The 15,154-nt window shown below is 61.2% G+C and overlaps 1 long non-coding RNA gene and 1 gene segment (V, D, J or C); both read left to right on the top strand.

The window, feature by feature from the left end:
* The first annotated feature begins 7,755 nt into the window (after positions 1 to 7,755).
* On the top strand, positions 7,756 to 9,651 carry LOC103542259 (immunoglobulin heavy constant alpha-like). The segment is given in 4 exon segments: positions 7,756 to 7,799; positions 8,029 to 8,420; positions 8,654 to 9,001; positions 9,213 to 9,651. Coding segments are annotated over 4 exon segments (1,179 nt in total).
* Positions 9,652 to 10,801: 1,150 nt separating this feature from the next.
* Positions 10,802 to 12,925, top strand: LOC139079244 (uncharacterized). Its single transcript, XR_011532681.1, has 3 exons — positions 10,802 to 11,102; positions 12,278 to 12,495; positions 12,807 to 12,925. It is a non-coding gene; the product is annotated as an uncharacterized lncRNA (long non-coding RNA).
* Positions 12,926 to 15,154: the final 2,229 nt, after the last annotated feature.

Raw genomic sequence — 15,154 nt, 5'->3', positions numbered from 1 at the left:
CGAGGCCTTGCCTCCTCCCTCCCAGAGTCTGAGCATCCCTGAGGCTGTCTGCTCTGCCCTGGGTGGGAGGAGCGGAGCAGACAACCCCCCAAAGGGGCCAAAGTCAGGGACCCAATGACCAGCACACAGGAATCCAGAAGGTTCCAGCTCAGCCCAAGGTCCAAGGCACCCATAGGACCCACCAGCCACAGCCCCGATCCCCACCCCACTTTGAGACAAGCCCCAGAATAGCATCTGTCCCTTCCACAGAGGGACCTGGGCTGGGTATGGGTGTGACCACTCTGGGCTCCTCCCAGGCCCCTGGCATCGAGCCCACTCCCATTTGACTGAAGAACCCCCGAAACACAATGAGGGCCTATGGCCCAGCCGCTGCTCAGAGTTCGAGGCAGCCCAAGGCCTCACTCCCCAGACTTAGTCCGACCCTCCCTGCCCCCATGTTCGAGTGCCCTGCCCCCGGGCACACCCTGTCCCTCTGCCCACCCTTCCTGCCATCCACCCCAGCCCCGTCCCTGCAGAATGGGGAGGCAGAGAAGCCCTTCTGGGGAGAGGCCCCAGGACTGTTCGGGGCTGTGGGCAGGGCCCCCTGGGTGGGAGGAGGGGTCCCACAGCAGAAGGAGCTTCCCATGGGGTCCACACAGCGGCTGCCTCGGCCCAGCAGCCGCCAAACCCATCCACCATGGCCCGTCCGACCTCTCGCTCCTGGCTTGTCAGTTCCGTTTCCTTCTCTCCAGGTTTCTTAGTAAAGTTTCTTTTGACAAACCCTGTGCCACCTGAGCGTGCTTTGAGGGTGGTACCTGTGGTCTCATGGGGGTGGGAGCCGAGCCCCCTGAGGACATGGACGGGGGACGAGAAGGAAGGGGCAGGGGGCAGCTCTGGGGCCCTGAGGGCCCAAGTGGCCAGCCAGCCACCGTCTCAAGAGTCCCTTGGACATCCACAAACACCCCTGGTTCAGTGCCCATCTTGCCTGGTCTCTGACCCAGATGCACTGCCCCCTCCCACGCTAACATGGAAGCAACAATTCCAAGCCCGGTGGGCCAGTCCGAGGGGCTGACTCTGTGGTCGGTGTAGCAGCCACAGAAACACAGCTGCACAGTCATCAAGGCAGGGCCAGCATCAGCCTCTGGGACCAGCAGTCACCCACCCCAGTCAGTCCACCCACGGGGCGCACGCACACAGGCCAACCCTTGGTCCCCTTCCCACTCCCCCCACCCCCATTCCACCAGCCAGCCCAGACGTCCCAATGAGCTGAGCGAGACACACGCGCTGTCTGGGGCTGGCTGCCACCCTCCTTGAGGAGATAGGAGCCACAGGCCCTAGTGAGATGGCCAGGTGGCCAAGGACAGTGGTGGCCATGGGACTGTGCTCCGTCCTCAGGATAACGAGGTGGTTTCCACAGTTGGAGAGACCTGCCACGAGCGTCCTTGTGAAGCCCACTGGAAATGGGGGCAGAATATGTGAACACACGTTGCATAGGGCATGATTCCCTCATATAGAAAGAGAGCTCAAGAATCAATAAAAGAAATAAAAGGGAGCAGTGGGTCCTTCACAGAAAGGAAAAACTAGGTGGCCAATAATAGGAAGAAAATGTTTCAGTAATTAGAAACTGTACAATACGGAGGGAACCAGGGGTGAGGGTGGCCCTCTCGACCTTGTCTGAGGGCATGGGAATTGCTGAGACCTTTTGTCAGGGCCGATTGTCAGGGCCACATTCCCAGCGCGCGCACACCCAGACCCTTCTGATGGGAGATTCCACTCTTGGCCATGGCCCTTCAGACAGCTCCTCGCTCCGTGCTAGGAGACAGCATCACATGCACTCTGACGTAGACCCAGGACGGAAATGAGCTCTGACAACGAGGTCAAACCTTCGCACCAGGCCTCCTGTTGGGGGTGGAAAACCCAGGAGTGGGCAATTCTGAGGCTTCTCCAGAGACGCTGAGGATTTGGTCTAAACAGAGCATCAGGGGAGCGGGCATCTCTGCAGGACAAGGCTGAGGCCACAGCTCCGGCCCCAATCTGCGCTTACACACAGACACACATGGTCACACACTCAGGGACACTCACGCACACTCACACTTTGTCATACACTCTCACACTTGCACAAACCCACACACAGTCGCAGGAAACCAGGCCCTAAATCCCCCCACTGCCTGCGAGCTTCTCTGAGTCGAGGCCCCGACACCTCCTCCCCTCCTGGGGCTGAGAGCCCCCAGGGCAGAGCTGAGTGTCTTCTTTCTCTGACTTGCACCCTGGATCACGAGACCTCCCATGGACCCCAGAACGAGGGCAACAGGGGCTCAGCTCTCAAGGACCCCCTGTGAGCTGGTGCCATCACTCACAGGCAGAGGAGGGTGTGATGGTCACCCACCCGGAGGGCCCGACAGGCCCAGCACTGGGGAGCAGCAGCTCAAGAGCAGGGCCATGGGCCAGGGATGGAGGGCAGGACTCACACCGGGCAGTCAGGCTCCGGGACCCACAACAGGAATGCCAATGACCCCGGCTTCACACGCCCTCCAGCAGCAAGAGGCCACCTTCTCTGGGTCCCCTCATCCCTCCTTCTCTTCCTTCTCTTATTAACCCACCGTAGTGAGAAGAATGGTGACCCCAAAAGCTATGTCCACGTCCTAACGCCTGGAACCTGTGAATTTGACCTTTTTTGGAAAAAGTGTCTTAGCAGATGTGATTAAAGTTAAGGATCTTAAGATGAGATCATCCAGTGGCCCTAAATGCAGTGACTGGTGTCCTTATAAGGGACAGAGGGACAGAGGCACAGACACAGAGGAGGCCGTGTGAAGGCAGAGGCAGAGACAGGGGTGATGTGGCCACAAGCTCAGGGACGCCTGGGGCCCCTAGAAGCTGGAAGAGCAGGAAGGGTCATCCCCTGGAGCCTCCGGAGGGAGCGCAGCCCTGCGACACCTCGATGACTTCTGGTCTCCAGGCCGTGAGAATGAATTCTGTCGTTCTCAGCCATCAGGCCATGGTCCTTTGTCATGGTGGCCCCAGGACGCCCCCATGCCCAGCCAGCAGGCCTAGGCCAAGCAGAGGTCCCTCCTCCTTCCAGAGAAGCCCGGGGAGGACTCATCTCCCGGCTCTTTCCATGCCCAGTTGGACTCTCGCGCTGCGCAGTCCCTGCCACGCAGGAGGCTCAGAGCCCAGGCTTCTTCCTTGAGTTCCGAGTCCTTCCACCCAACTACCGTGACCCCTCGAGTCCAAATGGACGCACCCTCCTCTGCCCCGAGTCCAGGGCCTCTGTGCCCACAGTGACACCGTGTGGGGCAAGGTGTCCATGTGGGAGCACCGGGCAATGGGAACGGGGAGGTGAGGGAGAGGGCAGGCACTGAATCCCCCCAGCGTCCAAACTGTGTCCTCCACGCTGGGTGCCACCCCGACCCGCGAGGCCCCATCGTGTGTCCTGTGTCCGCTGCCTCCTGCTCCCTCAAGCAGGCATGCGCTGGGCCTTTGGAGGGTGCAGGGCCTGAGGACTCGTGGGTGGGCAAGAAGGCGAGTCGTGGGGCAGTCGTCGTAATGCAGGCGACACTGGCACTGGGAGGGCGTGCGACCATGATGGGGACAAGAGGCCCTGGGAGGAAATGTCCCTAAGGGGTGACACCGTGGGGATCCTGGGCTTCACAATAAAACCCCCAGAGGTTCCTCGAGCCAGGCCAGGGCCGTCTGCTCACCCAGGGGCGCCTGGCTCCCCTCCCTCCATCCATCTCCTCCTCTCCTGCCCCACCCGCCCTGACCCCCATCCTCAGCCTGCCCGAGCTCCCCAGAGACAGCCCACCTCCCAGAGGCCCAGCACCTCCATTGCACCTGCTGCTCTCCCCCGACACTGTCCTTCCTGGGAGGGAACCCTCGGTTCCCATGTCTGGCTCCAGACTCTCTGTGCATGAAGAAATGAATGAACAAACGAACGCAGCCACGAAAAGGCCCAACAGCCTCTGTGTGCCCAGGCAGGGGCCGCCTCTGGAGGGGGCACCAGGGAGGGCTGGGTGGGGTGCTCGGGAGCAGGCAGAGCGGCCCCAGCTGGGGCAGCCTCCGTGGGGCCGATGGGGCGGGAAAGCCCTGGGCAGGGAGTTGGGTGGCTGCGGGTGGAGGTAACACCTCAGCCACCTGACCCGCAGGGCTCCCTCCAGGCTCCCAGACAGAGTGGCCCCCGCGCCCTCATGGGGCTTCCATCTGGGGCCCCAGCTGCTCAAGGGGCTGGCGGGGAAAGGGCTGCCACTGGTCATGGCCAGGCTGGAGCAGCTCCTCACGCTCACACCCCACCCTGTGGCCTGAGGTCTACTGAGGCGTGCTTGCTGGGGGTCCTTCCGGGCGAGCCCAGTTCCTCGAGGCCCCCGGCCCTGCCGGCCCCTGCAGCCTCCCCTCTGGGCCAGAGGTGGAGTGTCCATCACCATCTCTGGAACTGTGTCTACCTCAGTGTCCCTGAGCCCCTAACTGTGTCGACTTTGGCCTCTGATTGCCCGCATCTCGGCCCCCAGACCAGCCCCATGGGCAGCTATGTAGAGCCATGACGCCCCAAGGCGCCTGCCCTTGCGCCCACATGGTCTCAGGCCAGGCCATGCTCCCGGGGGGTCAGACAGCCCAGGCCACACACACCTGGCCCCACCACAGCCAGACCACAGACCAGACATGACGTGGAGGCAAGCGGCCGCGGCCGGCATGGCAGGAAGTGGGCGAGAGACCCCATCTGTGGGCCAGACACAGGCATGCAGCCCCTCCCAGCCTGCCCCTCACAGCATCAGCCTCACCCCCACAGGGGGCAAATGGTCCAGAGCGGGACAGCGGTCTGCTGAGGACTCGCAGCCATTGAGGCAGGGCCTGGAGGAGGCCTGGGCCACCCTCTCCTCTCCAGCTTCTCTGGGGTAGGTGAGCAGACGGACCTGCAGCCCAGGGCCACCAGGCCGAGGTGGGCAGAGGTCTCTCTCAGCCATGCTGGACCCTCCAGCAGCCTTGAGCAGGTGGGTCCCAGATGCTATTCAGGCTTCATCTCCTTCTCAGCCAGGCCATATGGAGCAGCCAAGGACCAGGAGAATGGAGAACGGACACCAAGACAGAGAGAGAGAGAAGGTGGACTACCAGAGATCCCAGAGACCACAGGGCAGGAGGCTAGGGCTGGGCAGGGGTATGCCGGACTTAGGCAGAACTGGGAGGAGGTGATCGGGGCTGAACTTAATGGGGCTGAGCTGGGATGAACTGGGCTGAGCTGAGCTGAACTGGGCTGAACTGGACTGAGCCGACTGGGGCGAAACTGGGCTGAGACGGACTGAGCCGGGCTGAGCAGGGCTGAGCCGACTGGGCTGAACTAGGCTGAGCTGGGCTAACTGGGATGAGCTAAACTGAACTGGGCTGAGCTGGGCTAACTGCACTGAGCCGGGCTAATCAGGCTGGGCTGGGCTGAGCTGGGCTAATCAGGCTGAGCTGGGCTGAGCTCAGCTGAGTTGAGCTGAGCTGGGCTAATCGGGCTGAGCTCAGCTGAGTTGAGTTGAGCTGGGCTGAACTGGCCTGAGCTGGGCTAATTGGGCTGAGCTGAGCTGGGCTAAGCTGAACTGGGCTGAGCTGGGCTAACTGCGCTGGGCTGAGCTGGGCTAATCAGGCTGAGCTGGGCTGAGCTCAGCTGAGTTGAGCTGAGCTGGGCTGAACTGGCCTGAGCTGGGCTAATTGGGCTGAACTGAGCTGAGCTGGGCTAAGGTGAACTGGGCTGAGCTGGGCTAACTGCGCTGGGCTGAACTGAGCTGGACTAACTGGGCTAGGCTGAGCTGAACTGGGCTGGGCTGAGCTGAACTGGGCTGAGCTGGGCTAACTGCACTGAGCTCAGCTGGGCTGAGCTGGGCTAACTGAGCTGGGCTAACTGAGCTGGGCTGGGCTGGGCTGGGCTGAGCTGGGCTAACTGAGCTGAGCTGGGCTAACTGAACTGGGCTGGGCTAACTGAGCTGGGCTGGGCTGGGCTGGGCTGAGCTGGGCTGAGCTAGGCTGAGCTGGGCTAACTGAGCTGAGCTGGGCTAACTGAGCTGGGCTGGGCTGTGCTGAGCTGGGCTCAGCTAGGCAGAGCTGGGCTAACTGCGCTGGGCTGGGCTGAGCTGGGCTGAGCTAGGCTGAGCTGGGCTAACTGAGCTGAGCTGGGCTAACTGAGCTGGGCTGGGCTGTGCTGAGCTGGGCTCAGCTAGGCAGAGCTGGGCTAACTGCGCTGGGCTGGGCTGAGCTGGGCTGAGCTGGGCTGACGGAGCTGAGCTGGGCTGAGCTAGGCTGAGCTGGGCTGGGCTGAACTGGGCTAATCAGGTTGAGCTGAGCTGAACTGGGCTGGGCTGAGCTGAACTGGGCTAACTGCGCTGAGCTCAGCTGGGCTGGGCTGGGCTGAGCTGACTGAATGGGGCTGAGCTGGGCTGAGCTGGGCTAACTGAGCTGGGCTGGGCTAACTGAGCTAGGCTGAGCTGGGCTAACTGAGCTGGGCTGGGCTAACTGAGCTGGGCTGGGCTGGACTGAGCTGGGCTAAGCTAGGCTGAGCTGGGCTAACTGAGCTGGGCTGGGCTGGACTGAGCTGGGCTGAGCTAGGCTGAGCTGGGCTAACTGAGCTGGGCTGGGCTGGACTGAGCTGGGCTGAGCTAGGCTGAGCTGGGCTAACTGAGCTGGGCTGGGCTGGACTGAGCTGGGCTGAGCTGGGCTGAGCTAGGCTGAGCTGGGCTAACTGAGCTGGGCTGGGCTGAGCTGGGCTAACTGAGCTGGGCTGGGCTGGGCTGGGCTGAGCTGGGCTGAGCTGGGCTAACTGAGCTGGGCTGGGCTGGGCTGGGCTGGGCTGAGCTGGGCTGAGCTAGGCTGAGCTAGGCTGAGCTGGGCTAACGGAGCTGGGCTGGGCTGAGCTGGGCTGAGCTGACTGAATTGGGCTGAGCTGGGCTGGGCTGAACTGGGCTAATCGGGCTGGGCTGGGCTGGGCTGAACTGGGCTAATCAGGTTGAGCTGAGCTGAACTGGGCTGAGCTGAGCTAACTGAGCTGAGCTGAGCTTGGCTGGCTGGGCTGAGCTAGGCTGAGCTGGGCTAACTGGGCTGAGCTGAGCTGGGCTGAGCTAACTGAATTGGGCTGGGCTGGGCTAAGCTGGGCTGAGCTGGGCTGGCTGGGCTGAGCTGGGCTAACTGGGCTGAATTGGGCTGAACTCAGCTGAGCTGGGCTATGCTGGCCTGTGAGCTGAACTGAGGTGATCTGGGTTAAGTTGCGCTGAAGTGGGCTGATCTGGCCTGAGCTGGGTGAGGTGAATGGGAAGGGGTTGGTCGGGATGGAGCCCCACCTCAGGGTCCTGGTCTCCAGCCAGCCTGTTGACCCTGTTTCTTGGGGACCCATGGGTCAGGCAGCCTCAGGGTGCATCCATGATGCTCTCTCCCCCTTCACCAGTTGCCCTGATGGGAACGGATAGTACAAGTGGGCAGACCACGCCCTGTGTAGCCCAGCCTGCCCGGGCGGACATCCCAGAAGGACTGATTTAGATTTGGGCCTTTGGCCTCGAAACCCTGTAGGCCACAGAGGTCGACTTCGGTTTGTTAGGGCCTGGGGTGGGAGGAGAGTGGTGGGTGGTTGGACTGGGACCTGGACTGGGGAAATGAGAGAAGGCACAGAAGGCACAGGCCCCCTCTCCTCCCCAGAGTCACCTCCAGTACAGCCGAGCCAGCCCCCAGCACAGGCTCAGCTTCAAGTCAGAGCACTCTGTCATCGCCTGTGCCCTGCCAGGGGCCCACCCCTCACGACCCCGAGCCCTAGGGGAGGGCATGGCTGTGCCGCCACCCAGACAGGAGCTGGGGCTCCGGCAGCAGTGGGAGAGCCATGTGTGATAACTACAACTTCTGCTGGGAGTGGCCTGTGCCAGAGGCCCTGTCCAAGGAGCGTGTCTGGGTCCACGCGCTAGAACTCTGAGGAGTGTGTTCAGAAACAGTGCAGCTGGACTCAGGAGGGTGGGTCCATCCCCAGGTCCAGGGCGTACGAGCTGCATGACCTTGGGGCAGTCACTAACCCTCTCTGTGCCAGTTTCCTCTGGTGTAAAGGAGAGGCGGGCACCGTCCCAGCCTTGTGGGACTGTCTCGGGGGTCCAGGACGCACGAGAGCCTGCCGTCTCACAGCACGTCTTGTGTTGCAGCCTCTGTGACCAGCCCCAGCATCTTCCCGCTGAGCCTCCGGAAAGCTGACTCAGGTGACCCTGTGGTCATCGCCTGCCTGATCAAGGGCTTCTTCCCGCTGGGCTTCCCAGAGCCCGTGAAGGTGACCTGGGGCCAGAGTGGGGAGGTCACGAACTACCTCCCATCGGAGGCCGGGGGCCTGTACACCGTGATCAGCCAGCTGTCCCTGCCGGCCGACCAGTGCCCAGATGACGCATCCGTGAAGTGTGAAGTACAGCATTACACCAGCCCCAGCCAGTCTGTGGACGTGCCCTGCATAGGTCAGAGGGCAGCTGGGGAGGGGCGGGGGGCTACCACATTCCCCCCATGACCCAGTACTTGGAGCTGTATCCCCCGCTGGGTCTCCCCTCAGACAAGAGTGGGCTGCCAGGCTGAGCCCCCAGCGGGTGGTAGCTGAGGGGCCAGGAGGGGGGCCTGGCTGGAGCCGGACAGAGGGGAGGGTAGGTGAGCGGAGGGCGGTGCTGACCTTCTCCGGCCTCTCTATCGGCTCCAGTATGCCCTCTAGAGCCTCCATGCCACTGTGAGTGCCCCTTGTGTGGCCTGCCGCGCCTGTCCCTGAGCCCGCCGGCCATCGAGGACCTGCTCCTGAGCTCCAATGCCAGCCTCACCTGCACACTGAGAGGCCTGAGAGACCCCAAGGGCGCCACCTTCACCTGGAGCCCCTCGAGTGGGAACGTCCCTGTCCTGCAGGAACCCCAGCTTGAACCCAGCGGCTGCTACAGCGTGTCCAGCGTGCTGCCAGGCTGCGCCGAGCCGTGGAGCAAACAGGAGACCTTCTCCTGCACTGCCAAGCACCCTGAGCTCAAAGAGTCACAAACTGTCTCCATCACCAAACCCAAAGGTGGGCTCAGATGCTGCCAGCCAGGGGCTGCACAGCACCCTACAGTTTGCGAGACACATTCCTAAGCCTGCCTCCTCCCCCAAGCCCCTAGATGGTGTGGGTGTGCTCCCACCCACATTTTACAAAGGGAAACTGAGGCACGTGGTGCCCAGCGGGCAGAGGAGCTCTCTCCTCCCCACCCAGACTCCTGACCCAGCTCTTCTCCCTCCAGAACCCTTGTTCCAGCCCCAGGTCCACATGCTGCCGCCGCCGTCGGAGGAGATGGCCCTCAACGAGCTGGTGACGCTCACGTGCCTGGTGCGGGGCTTCAGCCCTAAGGAGGTGTTGGTGCTCTGGCTGCAAGGGCACGAGAAGCTGCCCCGCGAGAAGTACCTGGTCTTTAAGCCCCTGCGGGAGCCCGGCCAGAGCGTGCCCACCTTTGCCGTGACCAGCCTGCTGCGCGTGGAGGCTGAGGCCTGGAAGAGGGGAGACGTCTTCTCCTGCATGGTGGGCCACGAGGCTCTGCCCCAGAGCTTCACCCAGAAGTCTATCGACCGCCTGTCGGGTAAACCCACCCACGTCAACGTGTCCGTGGTCATGGCGGAGGCGGACGGCACCTGCTACTGAGCTGCCCCCGCCTGCCCCTTGAATAAACTCTATGCTCGCCCAAAGCAGCCCGCGCTTCCATCTGGCCGCCTGTCTGTCTGTCCTCGGGGTCTGCGGCATGCCAGGGAGGTGGCAGGGCCCAGGGAGGAAAGAACACCCCGCTGCCCTGACCCTCTCAGGACCTCAGTTTCCCCTCTTGGCCTGGCACCTCGACATACCTTCACACGGTGTACTTGTGTGAGTGTGTAAGCATGAGTGTGAGCACGTAATGCATGGTAGTTGAAGCTGAGCTGGGGGTGAAACCTGAAGATGGCAGAGGCAGGCGAGGCTGTCCGAGCCCGTGGGTCCTAAGAGCAGTGAGCACCATGGGAAGTTCCCATGGGCAGGTGACGTGGTCCTTCATATCTCAGAAAACTGACTCTAGGGGCAGGTGGGAGGGACTAGAAAGGGGGAGAGGAGAGCAGGCTGGCTGGGAAGAGGCTGGTGCCATCGTGGGAGTCATGGGAGGGATGGTAAGGGAAGGAGGGCTGGACTTCAGGGCCCCTGCACCACCCCTGATGAGTACAAGGTGCAAAAGAGCAGGACGGCCCCACTGACTCACACATAAGGGGGACCACCCCCGTCCTGGGCACAGCCTTCCCCATTCGCATCACACCACTCTGCATGTGTGCACACAGGTGCATACACACATGCACACATATGCTCCTACGTGCTCACACTCACTAGTGCACACACACACACACACACTACATCAGGGCCCTGCAGGTACAGGAAGTTCACAGCGCAGGCCCAGCTCCAGGAAGGCAAGGGGAGTCCCCACCCAAGCCCCCACTGGTTTTTCTCCAGGCCCAGCCCTGCTGCCCCATGCCCCTCCTGGCCTCAGGCCTCCCTGTGTGTCCAGCTGAGCACAGCTCAGGGATCAATTCCACAGGCCCCTCCCAAGCAGTCCCTGCTCCCTGCCTGGTCCCCAGGCTCAAGTCTCACCTCCCTTCCTGAGCCCAAGTATGGCCCAAACCATAGACACAGCAGGGGCAGAGGTGGGGAGGTGTCAGAAAAGACACCTCCCACCCAGGGCCCCGCTGCAGCTTCTGCTTGGGGCTCCTGGCAGGAGAGGAGGAGGCAGGGGGAGACGAGCATAGAGAGGCAGCCCCGTGACCGCCGTGGGGACACCTGGCACCAGGGCTCCCACAAGGGGGCAGCGGGGCCCCTGCTCTTGGCTCAGACCTTCTGGGCCTCCCCAGGGAACCCAGCCTTCTGGCTGCCTCCCTCTGCTCCCAAGGCCTGGGTGAGATGGGGATCCCTCTCCACCCTGGCCACTGCTCCCCTCTCAGGTCCAGTCACCAAAGGGCAATAGGGGGAGAAATGGGGTAATTGGAGAAGAGCTGCCATAGAGCAGGTGCTCCAGACACTAAGGGACCCAGAACCTGCACAAAGGAGGAGCTTTCTAAAGAGACAAGGAAGGCAGAAGAATCAATAGACGAGGGACTGAGCCAACAGATGGACAGCAGGCAGACAGGTGGATGGATCATAGGATATATAACAGATGGGAAGATGGGCAGACAGGTGGATGGATGGATGGTCGGGTGGATGGATGGATGGATGGATGGATGGACGGGTGGATGGATGGACAGAGGGAAGGATGGATGGATGGTTGGATAGATGGATGGATGAACAGGTGGATGGATGGACAGATGGAAGGATGGACGGATGGATGGACGGATGGATGGATGGATGGGTGGGTGGGTGGGTGGATGGATGGATGGGTGGGTGGATGGGTAGACAGATGGATGGACTGATGGACGGATGGAACGATAGATGGAGGGATGGATGGATGGTTGGATAGATGGATGGATGAACAGGTGGATGGATGGACAGATGGAAGGATGGACGGATGGATGGACGGATGGATGGATGGATGGGTGGGTGGGTGGGTGGGTGGGTGGATGGATGGATGGGTGGGTGGATGGGTAGACAGATGGATGGACTGATGGACGGATGGCAGGATAGATGGAGGGATGGATGGATGGGCAAATGGATGAATGACTGGATGTGTCAGCATATGACAAGCAGGTCCAAATCCCACTGTAACATGGGAGGTCTATGCCCTGGGACCCTGAGGACAGCAGGACTGCCTGTGCTGGTGGCCTTCACCTGGGCCTCCCTTATACTCCTTGTAGCTTATCAGCTACATTCCCTGGGAGAGAAGAGAGGACCCTGGTCATGCCCATCCAGCATTTGGCACACTGAATCACAGACCCAGATCTATGGCCCGACTCAGAGCACCATGGGTATGGGCATATCTGTTCCTCTCTGGCCCCACTCAGGGCCCAGGCCAAGGCCAGCCAAAGAGCAAGGGCTTGCTGAGGGCTTGCTGAGAATACAGATAGGGCTGGGGATCCAGGAGGCCTTGGGCTTGAGCTCTCTTTGGAGTAGCAAAGACAGTGCCCACCCTTCTGCCCTGCCAGGTATCTCCCCAGAAGTTGCCCTGAGACCCTCAGAAACAGGGGTTCTGTGGGCATCTCAAGAGCTGCAAAGGTTGCAGCCACCTCGCCCTCCCTGAGGAAGCCTCAGACCTGAGATAGGGCACCCCTACTGCCTCTGTCCTGACCCCAAGTGTGCTGAGAGGGGAGAGCATTGGCTTGGCCCCCACCCATGCAGGCACAGGCCTGACAGGCTCTCAGTGTCTTGCAGGTTACCGGGAGCCACCTCCCTGGGTGGTGCTGGACCCGCCACAGGAGGACCTGGAGGAGGACACCCCAGGAGCCAGCCTGTGGCCCACCACAGTCACCCTGCTCACTCTCTTCCTGCTGAGCCTCTTCTACAGCACGGCGCTGACCGTGACCAGCATCCGGGCCCCACCTGGTGGCAAAGAGGGCCCCCAGTACTGAGACGGAGCCAGCCAAGCAAAGGTGGGGGCGGGTGAGGAAGCAAAGCGATGGGCTGATGGGGGCGGGGGTGCTCAGCTCTCAGGAGAGCGTCTGCCTGTTCCCCCAGCTTAGGAGTCTGGTCTCCCAGGGAGGTGGTCCCTTTGCAGACACTGAGGACATGGGCAGTAAGAGCACAAATGTTCCCCTAGTAGGGCCAGCCTCCCCCAGGCTCAGTCACTGCAGGATTCAGTCTAGTCTCCCATGAGCCAGGCCAGGCTGGGGATGGGGTATTGGCAAGGACTCCGCCCACCTCAGGAGCTCCCCCGAGGCCCTGACCCCTCTTGTGTTTGCAGGGAGGAGCCTGGAGGAGCCCCCTGGAAGCCAAGCTGGATGCCAGAGCTCAGCCCTGCTTGGAAGCCACCCGACTCTCCCACACAGGCCTTCCTGGTGCAATAAACTGATCCCCAAGGAAGAGATTCTCAGACTCTGAATGAGGGGAGGGGGATGGGAGGGGGCGGAGGCTTCAGAGAGGAGGATGCCAGCCTCAGGACACAAGGGGGGGTCACAGCGGGCATGGAGACGGGGTCCCCCTTGCCTAGTGCCCACCTGACCGAGTTCTGCAAGTTCTGCAGGGCCAGGCAAGAGCTGGGCTTCACCAAGAGGATATAGAGTGAGACCCCACCCAAAAACTACAATCAGCTCCTTGGTCTTGGTCACTGAGCCCTGGTCTTGATTACTGAGCCCTGGTCCTGGTCACTGAACACTGGTCCTGATCACTGAGCACTGGTCTGATCACTGAACACTGGTCCTGATCACTGAGCACTGGTCTGATCACTGAAAACTGGTCCTGATCACTGGGCCCTGGTTTTGATCACTGAGCCCTGGTCCTGGTCACTGGGCCCTGGTTCTGGTCACTGAGCCCTGGTTCTGGTCACTCAGCCCTGGTCCTGATCACTGGGCCCTGGTCCTGGTCACTGAGCCCTGGTCTTGATTACTGAGCTATGTTCCTGGTCACTGAACACTGGTCCTGATCACTGAGCCCTGGTTCTGATTACTGAGCCTTGGTCTTTGTTCTTCTCACTGGGCCCTGGTCCTGATGACTGGCCCTGGTCCTGGTCACTGAGCCCTAGTTCTGGTAACTGTGCCCTGGTGCTGATCACTGTGCCTGAGTCCTGATCACTGAGCCCTTGTCCTTGTCACTGAGCCCTGGTCCTGGTCACTGAGTCCTGGTCCTGATCATTGAGCCTGGTCCTGATCACTTGGCCTTGGTCTTAATCACTGAGCCCTGGTCCTGGTCACTAAGACCTGGTCTTAATAACTGAGCCCTGGTCCTGCTCACTGAGTCCTGGTCCTGATCATTAAGCCCTGGTCCTGATCACTAGGCCCTGGTCTTTATTCTGCTCACTGGGCCCTGGTCCTGATCACTGGGGCTTGGTCTTGATCACTGAGCCCTGGTCCTGGTCACTAAGACCTGGTCTTAATCATTGAGTCCTGGTCCTGGTCACTGAACACTGGTCCTGATCACTGAGCACTAGTCTGATCACTGAACATTGGTCCTGATCACTGAGCCCTGATCCTGGTCACTGAGCCCTGGTCCTGGTCACTGAGGCCTGGTCCTGATCACTAAGCCCAGGTCCTGATCACTGGCCCTGGTCCTGGTCACCGAGCCCTGGTCCTGGTTACTGAGCCCTGGTCCTGCTCACTGGGCCCTGGTCCTGATCACTGAGCCCAGGTCCTGATCACCGAGCCCTGGTCCTGGTCACTGAGTCCTGGTCCTGATCACTGAGCCCTGGCCCTGATCTGATCACTAAACCCTGGTCCTGGTCACTGGGTCCTGGTCTGATCAGTGAACCCTGGTCTTGATCACTTGCTCCTAATCCTGGTCACTGACCCCTGGTCCTGGTCACTGGGTCCTGGTCTGATCACTGAACCCTGGCCCTTGTCCCAGTCACTGAACTCTGGTTCTGGTCACTCTGTGCTCATGTGATAACTGGACCCTGGCCCTGATCACTGGACCCTGGTCTTGATCACTGAGCCCTGCTCCTGGTCACTGGGCCCTGGTTCTGATCACTGAGCCCTGGTCCTAAATGCTCTGCCTAGGTCCTGAACTTATGCTCACTTATTCTGAGTCTGCAGCCCTGTTCTCAGCCTGTATCACTTTATCTTAGATCTTGAGTCCTGTTCCCATGTCCTGGGTCCTGAGCCCTGACCCTCTCTATGAAGTGGCCTACATGGAAAAGAGGGTGCCTCCTAGGGGACCCAAGACCCTCTTGGTCTAGGCCCTGGATGGAGGATGAAGTGATGACATTACTGCCTGGCTTCATGCTTTCCAGGGTTCAGAGGGGTGTGTGGGTGCCAGGCTGACTCGGTAGAAGGAGAACTGACCCAGGGCCAGGCCACATGAGCCAGACCCCAGACCATGAGGGTCATCAGACACAGGGGTTCCCAGCGGGGAGATGACTGGGGGTGGGGGGCAATGGTGTTTGTGTTCTCTTGTTTTTCTCTTTCGTCTCAAGACTTCTGACCCCATCACCTGCTGAAACACCCAAAATAGCCCGTTAAGGCGGCTGAGTCATTGTGAGCACAGCCTAGCCCAGGTGTCCTGGCCAGAGATGGCTGTTCTGAGAATCACACCCCAAAACCGAGACCTGGCCAGATGGGCCTGGGGCCTGGGTGAGGGGCTGGGACCCAGGAGAGCCCT

The sequence above is a fragment of the Equus przewalskii genome, chromosome 25, assembly GCF_037783145.1.
Source record: "Equus przewalskii isolate Varuska chromosome 25, EquPr2, whole genome shotgun sequence".
NCBI lineage: Eukaryota > Metazoa > Chordata > Mammalia > Perissodactyla > Equidae > Equus > Equus przewalskii.
The sequence above is the reverse complement of the archived record's forward strand: the minus strand, read 5'-3'. Positions and strand labels throughout refer to the sequence as shown.